At 47.1% G+C, this 13449-nt stretch overlaps 1 protein-coding gene across 1 annotated transcript; it reads left to right on the forward strand.

Moving 5' to 3' along the window:
- Window positions 1-3140: 3140 nt before the first annotated feature.
- On the forward strand, window positions 3141-13167 carry MSRB2 (methionine sulfoxide reductase B2). Its single transcript, XM_075417481.1, has 5 exons — window positions 3141-3233; window positions 4284-4390; window positions 5329-5405; window positions 10337-10484; window positions 12155-13167. Exons 1-5 carry the CDS (start codon window positions 3146-3148, stop codon window positions 12260-12262), a joined length of 528 nt encoding a protein of 175 aa, XP_075273596.1. The 5' UTR covers window positions 3141-3145; the 3' UTR covers window positions 12263-13167.
- Window positions 13168-13449: the final 282 nt, after the last annotated feature.

A 13449-nucleotide genomic window follows, 5' to 3' on the forward strand; every position in this document is an offset into this window, starting at 1 on the left:
TGAGGAAGGATGTGGAGTTCCTGCAATCACCTCCTACAACAGCGGTGAGGAGTCCTGTGCCCGCCACAGACAGAGCCTACCCACCGAAGTGCTTGTGCAAGTCCCTTTTCTGCAGTCGCCGGGGGCCTGGGCACGCAGTACCGCTACATGTGACACATCCAGGCCAAATTCTCGCCTGCTGAGCTCCCGTATGTTTCAACGGGAACATCCCATAGGAGGGGCCATACATTAGGTATGACAAAATGAGCAGAGGAAAACTGATTGCATACAAATGCATATCAAGTAAAAATACCACAATTTCGGTATTTTCTTCCCTACGTAGTAATGTTGAGGGGCTTTATTAACAAAAGCTGCTCAAACAGAGGTTTGAATTTGAAGAGGGTTCGTTTGATTTCTGCACCTCATTGCTTCCTGACTGACTGTTCGGTATCTGCCTGCGTAGGCATTATGTGACGCTCTGCTTGTCCCCAGAGCTGTCTGTCAAGATGTAGCCTGGGCTGGGAAGTGGTTAGAGCCCAATAAATATTAGCAGGTAGTCTGGACCGTGACCGCTGCCTCCCCCCACCAACACACATGCTGCTGCCGCGGCCTCGGCGCAAAGCCACGCGACAGGAGGAGCTGCGGAGCTTCTCCCCAGCTACACGCACCCAACAGGAGCCTGCGCTTCTGATGGGTGACCCTTCCCCGGGTGCAGCCTGTGTGTGTGCTGGAGTCGGGCGACGTTTTTAACAATAAACCCGCTCAGTTATAGTTCGGGGAGAATTTACTTGAAAATTTACAGAATGCAGCTAGGGGAGACTTTTAACTGCTTCCCCTTGTGCATAAGGGAGAAAAAAAGGAGGAAAATTAAGTAACAGCCTAATTGGCTTTTATAACAGTCTGTGGGGAGAAATGCAGGCCCGTTCTCTGCCTAGCTACGGAGCTCGGTATGTGCTGTAACCATGGGAGGCAATATTACAGGCATGACAGGAGAATGATTTGGTTTCTCAGCACTGAAGATCTGAAAAATGAAACGCCTGCAGCTGGGGGGGATTGTTTTCCACTTGAGGAAGACCTGTCACGCCGGTGCGGAGGACTGCAGGTCAGGTTTTTGTTGAAGGGAAAAACGGAGGACCTGATCTGCCAGTGCATCACCTCAAAGGTGGATCACGGCCCTTGGGGCGAGCGGGGTCTGCCTCTGCCACCGCCACGCTCCTTTTAATCATGGAGTGGCTTGCAACAAGCCGGGCAACAGAGAGGACGACGAGGCTCGGGCTGATGATCCTAACGCCTTCTGCTCCCGCCGCTGCCCCGGGTGCCCTGCCCAGGCACCTGGCCCTCACCCCGAGCCTGCAGCAGACAGCACAGCGACGGACCTGTGCTGCTTTTTTCCACTGCCTGCAACGGCTGCAGTCTGGGCCAGCACCAATAACAGAGCACTACAAGGAAGATACTGGCGGTTCATTTTTTAATGAATTTTGTCTTTAAAAAAAGCACCAGTTAAATCAATGTCAATTACATTAAAACATGCAAGCTCCAGGACTAATCACTTTCTCTCACCCTCCTTGATTTCCCGGATACTTCAGAGAGAACCCCATCGATTACCTGTCCTCCTCAGCAGCAAACAGCGCCTGAGAGCAAGGCCAGGAGCGGGAGAAAAGCACTTCTCTCCCATGGCTGAGCAGGAGACTGTGGCAGCGAGCCCTGGGAGCGACACCATTGCCTGCCACCACTTCCCAGCCCTAAGCCGTTTGCCAGAGCTGGGAGAGTGTCTAACGGGGTCTCTCCTCCCCAGAGGCTCCCTAACATGTTCCAGTTCCCTCCTAAACCCTGGCTAAATGACCAGTCTAAGACGCCACAGGGGTAAGCCAGAAGGGGGTTGGAAAGATCTTTCTCTGATCTTCATGGAAAGATCTTTTTCTGATCTTCACTTCCCAAAATGGGTGAACGTGGAAAAGCGTTGCCTTCCTGCCTGCAGCACAGATGCTGCCCTCCACCAGCATCGAGAGCCCTGGTGAAGCCCCCTGCCCCGTGCCCAGCTGCCCCGCTCCCCAGCCATCCGGAGCCACAGTCCAGAGGACTCGCAGGCATCACACCTCCAGGATTTGCATCAAGGTACTCCGGCTTCACTCCACCGTGTCTTCTCACACAGGACAAAGCCGTTAGCCAGCAGTGTGCCGCCCTCTCCCCTGCCGCTGCAGACAGCAAATGCAGCCATCTATGAGCCTGGATGCTGTCCGTCTCTCCGTGCACGGCTTAGGGGATCCAAGCAGAGGATCTGACTGCAGCCACGGTACCGTTCATACGCTGTGCTGAATGTCCTCAGCTGCCTCTGAGCAAACTGTCTTAGACATGAGGCTGGTTCAGTAAAAAGGTGTGCATAGACAAGACTGATCATGTGACACTGTTTTTTAGCCTCGATTTTAAAATTATGCTAGAAGAATTAGACTAAAAAGAAAGTTACTTCGTATTACACACCATTATTAGCTTTGTTGTCCGCTGCAATCAAAACAGTTCCTTCCACATCATTCAGTACTGATGAACAAATTCCACATCAGACATGGAGCTATCGGGGAAAAGAGTAGACAGCAGCATTGAGGCTTAACCTGTCAGACTGGCTCGGGTTTAGGTCTACATTTTAAGGACAGGAGGCCAAACTAAAATACGGGTCCCATTACAGGTATATTTATAGGCCGTGTCACAGCAGCTGTGACTGCAAATCACACCGCGTAAACAAGTAGCCACTTCGACAGAACATCGCCTTCGCAATTACTCGATCAATACAACTGAGAGCAATTCCTACAGCATGCATTTAGGAGAGCAAGAGCGCTTTTGCATGCAGATGCTAGACTTCTTCTCCTTACAAGAGACCCATAACGGCTGCAAGCAAATGTCTTCACAGGATTTTGTCGTATTTACGGCTGCAGCAACCGTTACAGTTTTTAAGCCAATCTCTTTGCCTCTCGGTAAGAAGTGATTGAAACCTTTGGCTGCAAACCCCGCATCGGTATTTAAGTGGGTGCTCTACTCCTTGCTTGGATAAAGTGTAATTATTGAGGTTGAATGCACGGATTAGGTGCACAGCCCAGCGGGGCGGGATCGGGGGAGACGCCGGCCGCGGCCGACTGGCCGCGGCCGGCGTCTCCCCCGATCCCGCCCCATCGATATGGCGGCTCATCTGCTCCGGAGGATGCTCGGCAGCCGCCTCCTCCTCCTCCGCTCCCCGCCATGGAGCTCTGGCGGCAGCGGCACAGGTACCCTCCACCCGGAGCGCGGGGATGGGGGGAAAGGGCAGGCGCAGCCATGCAAGGGGAGGGCTTCCCCGTCCCCGGTGTCCTCTAGCCAGCTGGAAAGGGCTGAGTCAGCCTGCTGTAGGTATTTCTCTTGAACTGGCAGGCTAAACTACGGTTTTTATAGTTAAACTGTGATTTTTACATTCCTTCCTTCCCCCGCCCGCCCAGTATCACCTCTGCATTGCAATAAATCAGTCCAGGCAAGCGCTCATCACTCAGGAGCTGATTTTTTTTTTTTAAGGCTCCTACGCTGATGGGAGATAAGTGTGGAGGTAGTTCCCCACCTCAGAATTTTTGATTAGGAAGGAATGAAATTCTTTTACTCATTGTTTCTCAGCAAATCTATTAATGCTTTGCCAGTCTCACACCACCACACATGTGCTGCAGGGTGTGTACGGACTCATGGCAAGGGTGTGTACAGACTCACAGCAGGCGGTGTCAGAGGTTTGCACCATGATGGGGGGCCTCTGCCCTCCCGTTGTGTGCCACCCACTTAACCACAGCCCCACTTCTCTCGGGCTGTCGGTGTTGCTTTCAGCCAGGCTCCTTCTTAGCGCTGCCTTTCACTGGGGTCTGTGGATGTCGCTAGTCTTTAACAGCCCACAAATGAGCACTGCTTCTGGTTCCTGAGGGTTTCCAAGAGACAAACAACTGCCGAGCCTTTCCGCGACACCCAGGGACAAGGAAAGAGCACCGGCAGCTCTCCCAAGCCAGGGCAGAGGGCTGCGCTGGGCGAGCGGGTGGACCCTGGGCGGCAGGTGCCCATTCCCCCTGCAGAGTCTTCCCAAGCGGTGGCCTGGAGCTGCTCTCCATGCGTGGCACTCAAAAGGTGGAGCAGATGCAAAGTCCTGCACTCACGCCAGCTCTTACATCCCTGAGCTGTCCTCCTGCACTCTGCCTGTACCCCCAGAAACCTGGGGAGGATTGAGGTGATGATGGAAAACATCAGCAGAGTCTAAGCTAAGGCGGTGTTAGAAATAATACAAATTATCTTTCTGCATCTAATGGAAGACACGGGCTCTCTGACTAAACAAGCTGAAGCAACTGTGGCTGCAGACTGGAAAAAAAAGTTGACTCCAGAGCAATTCTATGTCACGAGAGAAAGAGGAACGGAACCGGTAAGCAAAAGCGCGGCTGCTGCCCGAGGCTAAGCCCCCTCCCCAGCCGCTGGGCAGAGGAACACCTGCCCTGGGGAGCTGCCACCATCCAGTTGTTCCACAGGTTTCCCCCTCCCTTCCTTGGGATGAAAGTTGGGCTCGTACTGAACCAGGTGGATTTTTGTTCTGATCCAGGCTGGTTTGCAGATGAAAAAACATTCTGCATTCTTCTTGGGTTTTTTTTCCGGGATACTTCACTTCCAGCTCAGCCGTCCATGTGGCAGTAGTGGAGGCCTCTCCAGAGGGGAGGGAGATCACATTTTTGTCATGTAGTCTCCTTTTATTGACCATACGCAGATTAGCCATGGAATCTTACACACGGCACTCCCTTCAGGAGCTGGGTTATCCCTCGTGTGCCAGAGCATTCACCCACGCCTTGCTTCCCTCTGTGACGGAGGCCACGCCAACATCCCTAGCCCAGAGCCAGGGCTCCTGCGTGCACAGAACATGTACCGTGGGACCAAACCATGCGAACCGTACCCAAATCCTTACCTGTAAGATAAGGATCCCAATTCCAGACCACGCAGGGAGGAGGACAGTCCCTTTGCGGGGTCACTTTGGAGTTGTGGCACTCCACAGCAGAGCCCTGGTCTTTAGGTCCTGCACGCTTCACAAGTTCCTCGGAGGTCACGACTCCGGCCCTAGTACCTGGATGATTTACGCATCCAACTGCTCTCGAAGTTTCTGGGGGCAGGGGGTAGTCTTCGCTGTTAATCCAAGGCCATCCTCCCCTTCATTTCTCTAGGCTGCTGATGTTTGTTCTTCAAAGCCCCCCTGTGAAGCCTTCTTTTTATGGTTTTTCTTCTGGTTTGAATCTGATGCCTACATGCTTGTTCCAGATGGTGAGCTTTTAAAGACCTGCATTATTAACTTCTCTTTTTTTCTTCCTTTTTTAAAAGCCATTTAGTGGGATCTATCTGAATAACACAGAATCGGGAATATACTACTGCGTGTGCTGCAGTGCCCCGCTGTTCAGGTAACACCCGCCAGATTTCACGGTATCCTGAAACATCCTCACTGTGGCAGGAGGGCAGTGTGTTTTCATGAGAGGAAGGGAAAGTGTAGGTGGGAAAAACAATCCTTTGGTGCCAGAGAGCTACCTGCAAGATTTCCAGGGTACCTGCAGTGACACAGATACGTGGTGTGCCCTTTCCTCGAGCGTATGAGGGTCTCCAGCGCCCAGCAGACGGCAGTTGCTACGCTAGGGTTTGCCTTTTTCTCCTGCCACGCACGCTGTCCTTTCCGGTTGATAATAATTCTGTGTATCGCTATATGTTTGCTCCGTTCTTGTGCTCTCCCACAGCCATCTTCTGCCAGTCCTGCTGCTGGGCTAGCGAGAGACCTTTGCTCTGCCTCAGCCCAGCTGCTGTCACGTCCCTATTGCTGGGTCCCCAGCACCGCAGCTGGGACCTCCTCTGCACCCCCACCACCTTCTTGTTCCCTAAATTAAATTCCACTATTTTTGCCTTTTTGGTTACTTCCACTTTTTAAAACCTGACTGCGAACAACTGTGCCATTAACCTCTGCGCTCTTTACAATACTGTATATTTTGCAGCTTCATTAAAGTCTAAGTAAAAGGAAAGAGAGTGCCTCGGAGCAGGATGTGCGTGGGTGTTCTGTTCTCTGTAACTGAACCAGAAAAGACAGTTCCTCATATTTTTGATCTAGAAAATAGCCTTTATATATATTCCCAACTGCGAGTTCAATGGAAGACGGCTGATATGCCCATTTTTATGAATACTTTAAAGGATGCATCACAGATCAGAACTTCAAATGGAAAGTTGAGGAACAAGAGGTCTGGACGGTAAAAGGGGAAAAAATGTAGTGGCTATATTAAAAATAAACCTAAAGTAAGCAATTAAATGGTAAAATTGGAGGCCAATAATTGTCAACAGTTTTCCTTTGGCTGAGTACAGAAAACTATTGTCGTGCAAATGAATGTTTAAGTAAATGCATGTTTTTCTGTAAAGGTTTGCTAATAAATGCTTTTAAATAAAATTATTTCAGAAGCTAGTGCAGCATTGCAGGATATGCTGAAGACAAATAAAAATACCTCTGGAAAAGTCAGACGAATTAGAGAAATTTTAAATTACTAAGCTGTGGAAAGTGTTCCTTCAAATGTTCCTTCAATTTAGACATCCTTTATACTGGACAATAGATATTGAGAGGCCAACACGAAGAGGGGTGAGCACTGAAGGGAATTGCTGCTGCTGCTAAACTAATAACAAACCAACAATGTAACCAGCCAGACACGCTGCTTTTTGCAGCATCCAGCTCTCAGAGAATACAGGTACTTTGTTTAAACATAAAATAATCCTGAGCCTTACAGACTGATACAGGGAAATAAAAAAAAGCAAACCCAAACTTACAGAAAAAACCTTTTAAGAAAATTGAAAATGATTAAGCGTGCAAAATGGTCTGAAAATATTTTTTCCATGAATGCATTATGTTGTGGAGGACACTAACAATGAGGCAAAAAAAAAAAAGGTATTTGATAGGACATTCATTCATCATGTTTATTTCCTCGTGCATTAAATATGTCCTTTCTTTTTCAAATGCATTACCTCATCAGCTACAGGTAAACATGAAGCATTTCCTCCTTCCTTTCAAAGTACACGTGTGTGTATACATTTATTCCAGAATTTATTACCTTCTGCTGCCAAATATTCATTTGAAAGAGTTGGAAATAATACACGGAACAAAACCCTAACCTTTATAGATAGCAAATTGTGGTGCTTTAATGAAATCTCAAACCTTCAGCGAACCGTAAACCTACAGCTGAGATTCATACAGCAAAAAGCACTTTTTAGAATTATCTGGATTCCATCCAGGACAACTGAAATAGGGATCAAAGTAAATGACATGTGCTGGAGGAATGGTGTGTCGAAGGCTAATCTAATGCATATGTTTAGGGAAAGTCCATTTATCCATAAATTAAGTGGTGAAATACTTCAAAGGACAAATATGATCTTGAACAGCAGTATTTTTGGGTACTAAAATGTTTCTATTAGGGAATCTAAGTGATATTACTGTTAGTAAAACCACACAGAGACCACTTCTGTTGAGAGCTACTTTAACAGCTCAAAAGATTGATCCTTTAGCAGTGGAAAACATCTACAATAAACATGAGTATTGTGAGCGGCATGTGAGGGACGGAGTCAGTCAGGGTCAGATGCAAAACCCAGAGAGCATTAAAGACCTTCCTTGGCTCCACAGGGTTTCAGAGAGGATCCTCATATCTGTGTACGAAGCAGAAGGATCCCTGCGTCAGAAAATGAAGAGTTCTGACTGAAATCTTTTCAAAATAAAAAACCAGCACAGGTATGTGTCAGGGAAACTCAGAAGTCATGTACGGACATTTGTGTTCCCCGAGGTTATTCTTTGGGACTCTGTGGCTGGTAGGCACAGCGGTCATGGTTTTGTCCTATTTCTCCCTGGGTTTATGGATGGGAGGAGGTGGGAGAGCATTGCTCGTGAGTCTTCGTGTGTTGATGCAATGGGCTGAGCAAGAGCCTGCACAAAACTAGACTTTGGTCATTCTGTGTTTCCAAATCCTCTTTTATTTCCACAGCTGTGTTGCTCAAAAACAGTTTATCATAAAATGCCTGCTAAAGCATGCACGGTTCTTTGGGCTGGATTTTTTAAGCTTTTTGCCCTGCTTGTTTGTCTTGTCTGTCTACAAGGCATTGCAAGATTTTCAGATTCTTCTTCACTGTATCAATATCCCACCAAAATATACATGGTATGTAATTGATATTTTGCTTTAAATTCTATATTGACTAATGGACTAATCCCTTCGATCACAGCAAAGCTGCTGCTGGTGTTGGTGTCTCCGTCCACCACTAGATGCCAGTAAGGCATTGGGTTTGTGAAACTGGGCGACTAGAAGGGAAATCGCGGTGGGTCTCCAGACCACTTCTCTTAGTAGTATGCGAGTCTGTCTTCGTTTCTCACCCTAACTCACTATTTTGGTTTGGCCTGGATAAATGCCAGGTGCCCACCAAAACTGCTATATCACTCCCCCTCCTCAGCTGGACAGGGGAGAGGAAATATGATGAAAGGCTCCAGGGTTGAGATAAGGACAGGGAGAGGTCACTCACCAGTTACTGTCATGGACAAAACAGACTGAACTTGAGGAGAAAGGGGAGTTTAATTCATCACCAATCAAATCAGAGTAGGAGAGTGAGAAAATTAACCTAGATCTTAACACACCTTCCCCCCACCCCTCCCTTCTTCCTGGCCTCAACTTCACTCCCAATTCTCTACCTCCTCCTCCTGAGCGGCGCAGGGGGATGGGGAATGGGGGTTACAGTCAGTTCATCACACGTTGTCTCTTCTGCTCCTTCCTCCTCAGGGAAAGGACTCCTCACACTCTTCCCCTGCTCCAGCATGAGGTCCCTCCCACAGGAGACAGTTCTCCACAAACTTCTCCAACATGAGTCCTTCCCACAGGTTGCAGCTCTTCACGAACTGCCCCAGTGTGGGTCCTTCCCACCAGGTTCAGGAACAGGCTGCTCCAGCGTGGGTCCCCCACGGGGTCACAAGCCCTGCCAGCAAACCTGCTCCGGCGTGGGCTCCTCTCTCCATGGGTCCACAGGTCCTGGCAGGAGCCTGCTCCAGCGCGGGCTCCCCGTGGGGTCACAGCCTCCTTCAGGCACCCGCCTGCTCTGGTGTGGGGTCCCTTCCATGGACTGCAAGTGGATATCTGCTCCACCGTGAACCTCCATGGGCTGCAGGGAGACAGCCTGCCTCACCATGGTCTTCATCACGTGCTGTAAGGGAAAACTCTCTGCTCCAGAATCTCAAGCACCTCCTCCTCCCTCCTTATTCACTGACCTTGGTGTCTGCAGTTGTTTCTCTCACATTGTCTCACTCCTCTCTCTCAACTGCCGTCTCTCTGCAGTTTTTTTTTCTTCCCCTTCTTAAATACGTTATCACAGAGGCTCTACCACCGTCACTGATTGGCTTGGCCCTGGCCAGCGGCAGGTCCATCTTAGAGCCAGCTGGCACTGGCTTTATCAGACATGGGGGACGTTTCTTGCAGCTTCTCACAGAAGCCACCACTATAGCCCCCCCACTTCCAAAACCTTGCCACGCAAACCCATAACTCTCACACTAGGTCACTCTTCACTAGAAGAAAGTACTTACTGCTATCTAAACTTGCACACCTTTAAATAGGAGGGATTATCTCATTTCTGTATGCTAAATCCCCAAAATATTTTCTGATCATATTGTCCAATATGTTCTAGATTTTAAGATGCAGCTAAATGGGGCTGATAACCCTGGATGTCAGCAGGAGGCATCCACAAGCTGACAATCTGTAGTTCTGTTTCTGATGGCTGCAATTATCTCCTGGAAAAAGCAGATCTTTGTGCTGTGAGGATTTGTCATTGGTTGATTGATGGTTTGAGCAAGGCTCTGTTTGATTCACCAAACCGTTTTGATGGCTGACTGCAAGCCGAAGCCATCATCGGATGAGAGCCTGGTCCGGTGGGCCAACCCAGTGATTTCCCATACTGATTTTCCATACTCGTTTCTTCTTGTAAACTCTTCTTTGAGCTTGTGCTGTATTGGGCCAGGCTTCGAACTGCAACTTTGCAGGTGTAATTCAGCTAAATAATATGCTCAGTTGTTGGAAAAACCTTTCTTCAAGCTTTATAAAATGCCAAACTGTCAGTGTAATAGAAATGGTGAGGCAATAGCTCCTGTTGTGGGCTGACCAAGAATTCCCTTTGGAAAAGAGGTTCCACCACAGTTTGATGCCAGTGAGAAAACTTCTACTGTGTCAAATATTATTAATAGTATTATGAGACAAAGATGTGGAAAAAAGCCAATGTTCTTATTAAAACCAGACATTTTGTAACATCTCTGTTCTTAATTAACAAGAAGATCTGGTTTCCACTATAGCTCAGAAAAGAAGTACAATTCTGGGACTGGATGGCCATCGTTTTCTGAGGCTTACGGTACTTGTGGCGGAGATGAAAGTCATACCAATATCATGAGACGACCAGATAACTCATTGGGATCGAGCAGAACTGAAGTTGTCTGCAAACAGGTATGTTTATTTTGGAGGTAACATCCAAAGACCCAAAACTTAACAAATAAGGGGGTTTTGTGCCCGTGAATGAATCTACCTAAATACAGCAGTGAGAATTATGGTATCACTGGAACCGTTCTGTCTCACTTGGTATGAAACACGAATAGCGTCCAAAGTATCAAATACAGACAGTTGGTTTGGGGCAAAGAAAATGATGTGACTGGGGAGAGTGGTTGTGTAAGTACAGCCAAGGGCTGGAGTTTAGACAGAAGCTTTACATAGAGGGCCTCAGGTGAACCACAGGATGTGGCAACAGACAGTAGAAGGGACTCCGAGAGTTAGTCCACTTATTTGCCCCATCACAGGGTTGGTTCTTCCTAATTTAGTCCTGCTAGATGTTTGCTGAAGCTATTCTTAAAATAGGCAGTGGTGGAGACTCTACAGCCTTACTAGGTAATGAGTTGTAACCTTCGTGTCTTAGGCACTGGGTTTTTAAACACTAAGTTTGATTTGCAGCAGTTGAAGCTTACTACTATTGGTCCAGCACGGCGGTCGTGGTGCCCTGCAACTTCACAGCTATCTTCCGTGGGTTCTCTCATTTCACAGGAGCCACTCTTCTTTTTTTGGGAAGCTTTTGACTCCCTCAATCATCTCTTCTCTAGACTAGCAAGGGCCAGTTCCTTCAACTGTTCCTTTTCATGCAGTGTGTTTTAGAGCGCTGATCCACTTGTTGCTTTATTTTACACTCCTTCCAATTGAGCTTTTTACCTCTTGAAGAACAGTGCAAAGCTGGACATGGTGCTGCAGCTGGGCCTAGCTTGCATCAGAGATCAGAGGCTGTTTAGGTGCATTATAGACAGCATTCCCGTCTTTACTCCTTTACCTTTCCCCTACTCATCACCCATACTTCTACTGGGACCTGCTGTAATACCCAGGTCTTTTTCTGAAGAACTGCCACCCCTAACGATTTTTTCCCAACCCTAAATCTGTGCTGTTTATTACTTCTGTAAAGGTATAAAAGTATGCAGTTGAGTTTAATGGCTTGCATCTTGGAACTTTTTGTGCCTGTTTTCCCAAACTGTTCAGATTGCTTTTTATTCCAACACTGTCCTCCAGCGTGCCTGCAGCCCCTTCTAGCAGGATTAGGTACTATTTGCGAACGTAACCAGCATTCGCTGCAGTCCATTACCATGGTGGAGTTCACGATTGCGGTAATATCCAGCAATTGCCTTTGAAGAAGTCCAGCTGAAAACAACCTTCCAATTTTATAATGAGCCACTGATAGCTATTCTCAGTCTAATTTTTTCCCATCATTTTTTCTGGGAGGGAGGGGAAGGAATCCTCATTTGACCTGTGAGAAGGACCTACAGTGACTGTCTCAATTCACTTGAAATTTTCATTAAGTATTGAGAATTCTAGATCATCCCATTTATTTCCTATACTTTCTGGCATTGGTACCTTTTGCCTTCCTCTGCTGCGACTGCTTTTTTGGGGGCGGATATTCACCCGCTGGCCAGAGGTGATTACTCCAGGATGTATTTCTAGTCTCTCCACAAGACTCCCCCACCCACACAACTCGACAGTGAATTCATTGTACAAGTTTCTTCATTCAGGATAGCGCAGTAGCTACCGCCATAATGTTGGTCCATAATTGTAGTGGTAATAATGGCACGTAATTTCTGTTGCAGTGTGACGCCCATTTAGGCCACGTCTTCGATGATGGTCCCACACCTTCTGGGCAGAGGTTCTGTATCAACAGTGTTTCATTAAACTTCAAACCAGGCTCCAGTCAGTGAGAAGTGGATCTCTGTGACTTACAGAACACCCTTTCACTGCTCATACAACAGGCTTGTGAAAAACTCTCACGCTTTTAATACAGAACTCAAATTTTAGTACTTATGCCATTGCAGCTTTGCTTTCCCCCTATTATCAGCATCAATAAAATACATATTTTTGTGGTAACTCTGTGGCAGTCTGCCTTTTCATGGTTAGAGTGATGTAAGTGTTGATCCGTTTATTTTTTTAATTAAAAAAACCAACTATGCAATAGATCGTTAACTGTATTGAGGCTGCTGAAATGAATTGCTCTCCTGAACCTGACTTTGCCTGTGCTGAACAGTAGTTGTGGCACCTGGGAATACAGACGTACGTGGCTGATCATGCCAGAGCTTTTACTTCTGTAAAACCACCGTATCTTTCTAAAGGGAAGCAAAAGTAACATGACTCTCCAAGTAAGGTTTGAGGGGTTTTTTCCCTTGATGTGAAAGACCTTTAGCCAAGCCAAGTGACTTTTCCACGAACCCATAAAAGCAAAGTCCTGAAGGAGGGCCTAGTTAAAACTATTTCAGACAACCGAACCAGTGGAGACACGGAGTCTTTCTTCTTTTGAATCCATGCCTTTGATTCTGTGTCCAATAGTAGAGCTGAAGTAGGGTTTGCTGCAGAAACTTCCTCTTACAGAAACAATATGATAATAATGTAACAATCTGGGTAATATCTCCAGACTTCTGTTACCACTTGTGTATTTCAGAATCTGAAAATAAAAAAGAATGTGAAGTTTACTGTATTTGGAGGAAAAAAATCAGCATCAAGAAAACATGTTCAGTAGAGTGATGCTTTTATTGAAAACATGCCTTGTCTGTTCTTCCTTGTACAAGTTTATAAACACTTCCGTCTTCTCCCAAGCATTGTCACCATGGTTTGCTGTAACCAGAAAATAAATCTTACATTTGTTAAATTGAGCTTTCCTGCTTTCAGATTTTTTCCCAGCGAAAAATAATCTGAGTCAGAACATCAGCTTCCCTAAACTGGCCGGGTTTAAAGGCTTCCCTGCTGAGGGTTACTAGGCAACATCTCATTTGGCTTTACCTATAACAGGCTGTTTCCATTCTCCCCACTTTGGTTGCCTCAGTAATAAAAAGGGTGTGTTCATTTACTAGTGTAGTCTTAAAACTGTTTAATGTCTTCAGAAAGTGGACCTCTA

This window comes from Opisthocomus hoazin, chromosome 4 (genome assembly GCF_030867145.1).
Source record: "Opisthocomus hoazin isolate bOpiHoa1 chromosome 4, bOpiHoa1.hap1, whole genome shotgun sequence".
In the NCBI taxonomy this organism is placed as follows: Eukaryota; Metazoa; Chordata; class Aves; order Opisthocomiformes; family Opisthocomidae; genus Opisthocomus; species Opisthocomus hoazin.

Coding starts and splice junctions, on each gene's coding strand:
- MSRB2 (XM_075417481.1), top strand. CDS start 3,146: ATGGCGGCTCATCTGCTCCGGAGGATGCTCGGCAGCCGCCTCCTCCTC. Junction 4,391..5,328: donor GAGAAAGAGGAACGGAACCG/GTAAGCAAAAGC, acceptor CTTTTTTAAAAG/CCATTTAGTGGGATCTATCT. Junction 10,485..12,154: donor CTGAAGTTGTCTGCAAACAG/GTATGTTTATTT, acceptor TTTCTGTTGCAG/TGTGACGCCCATTTAGGCCA.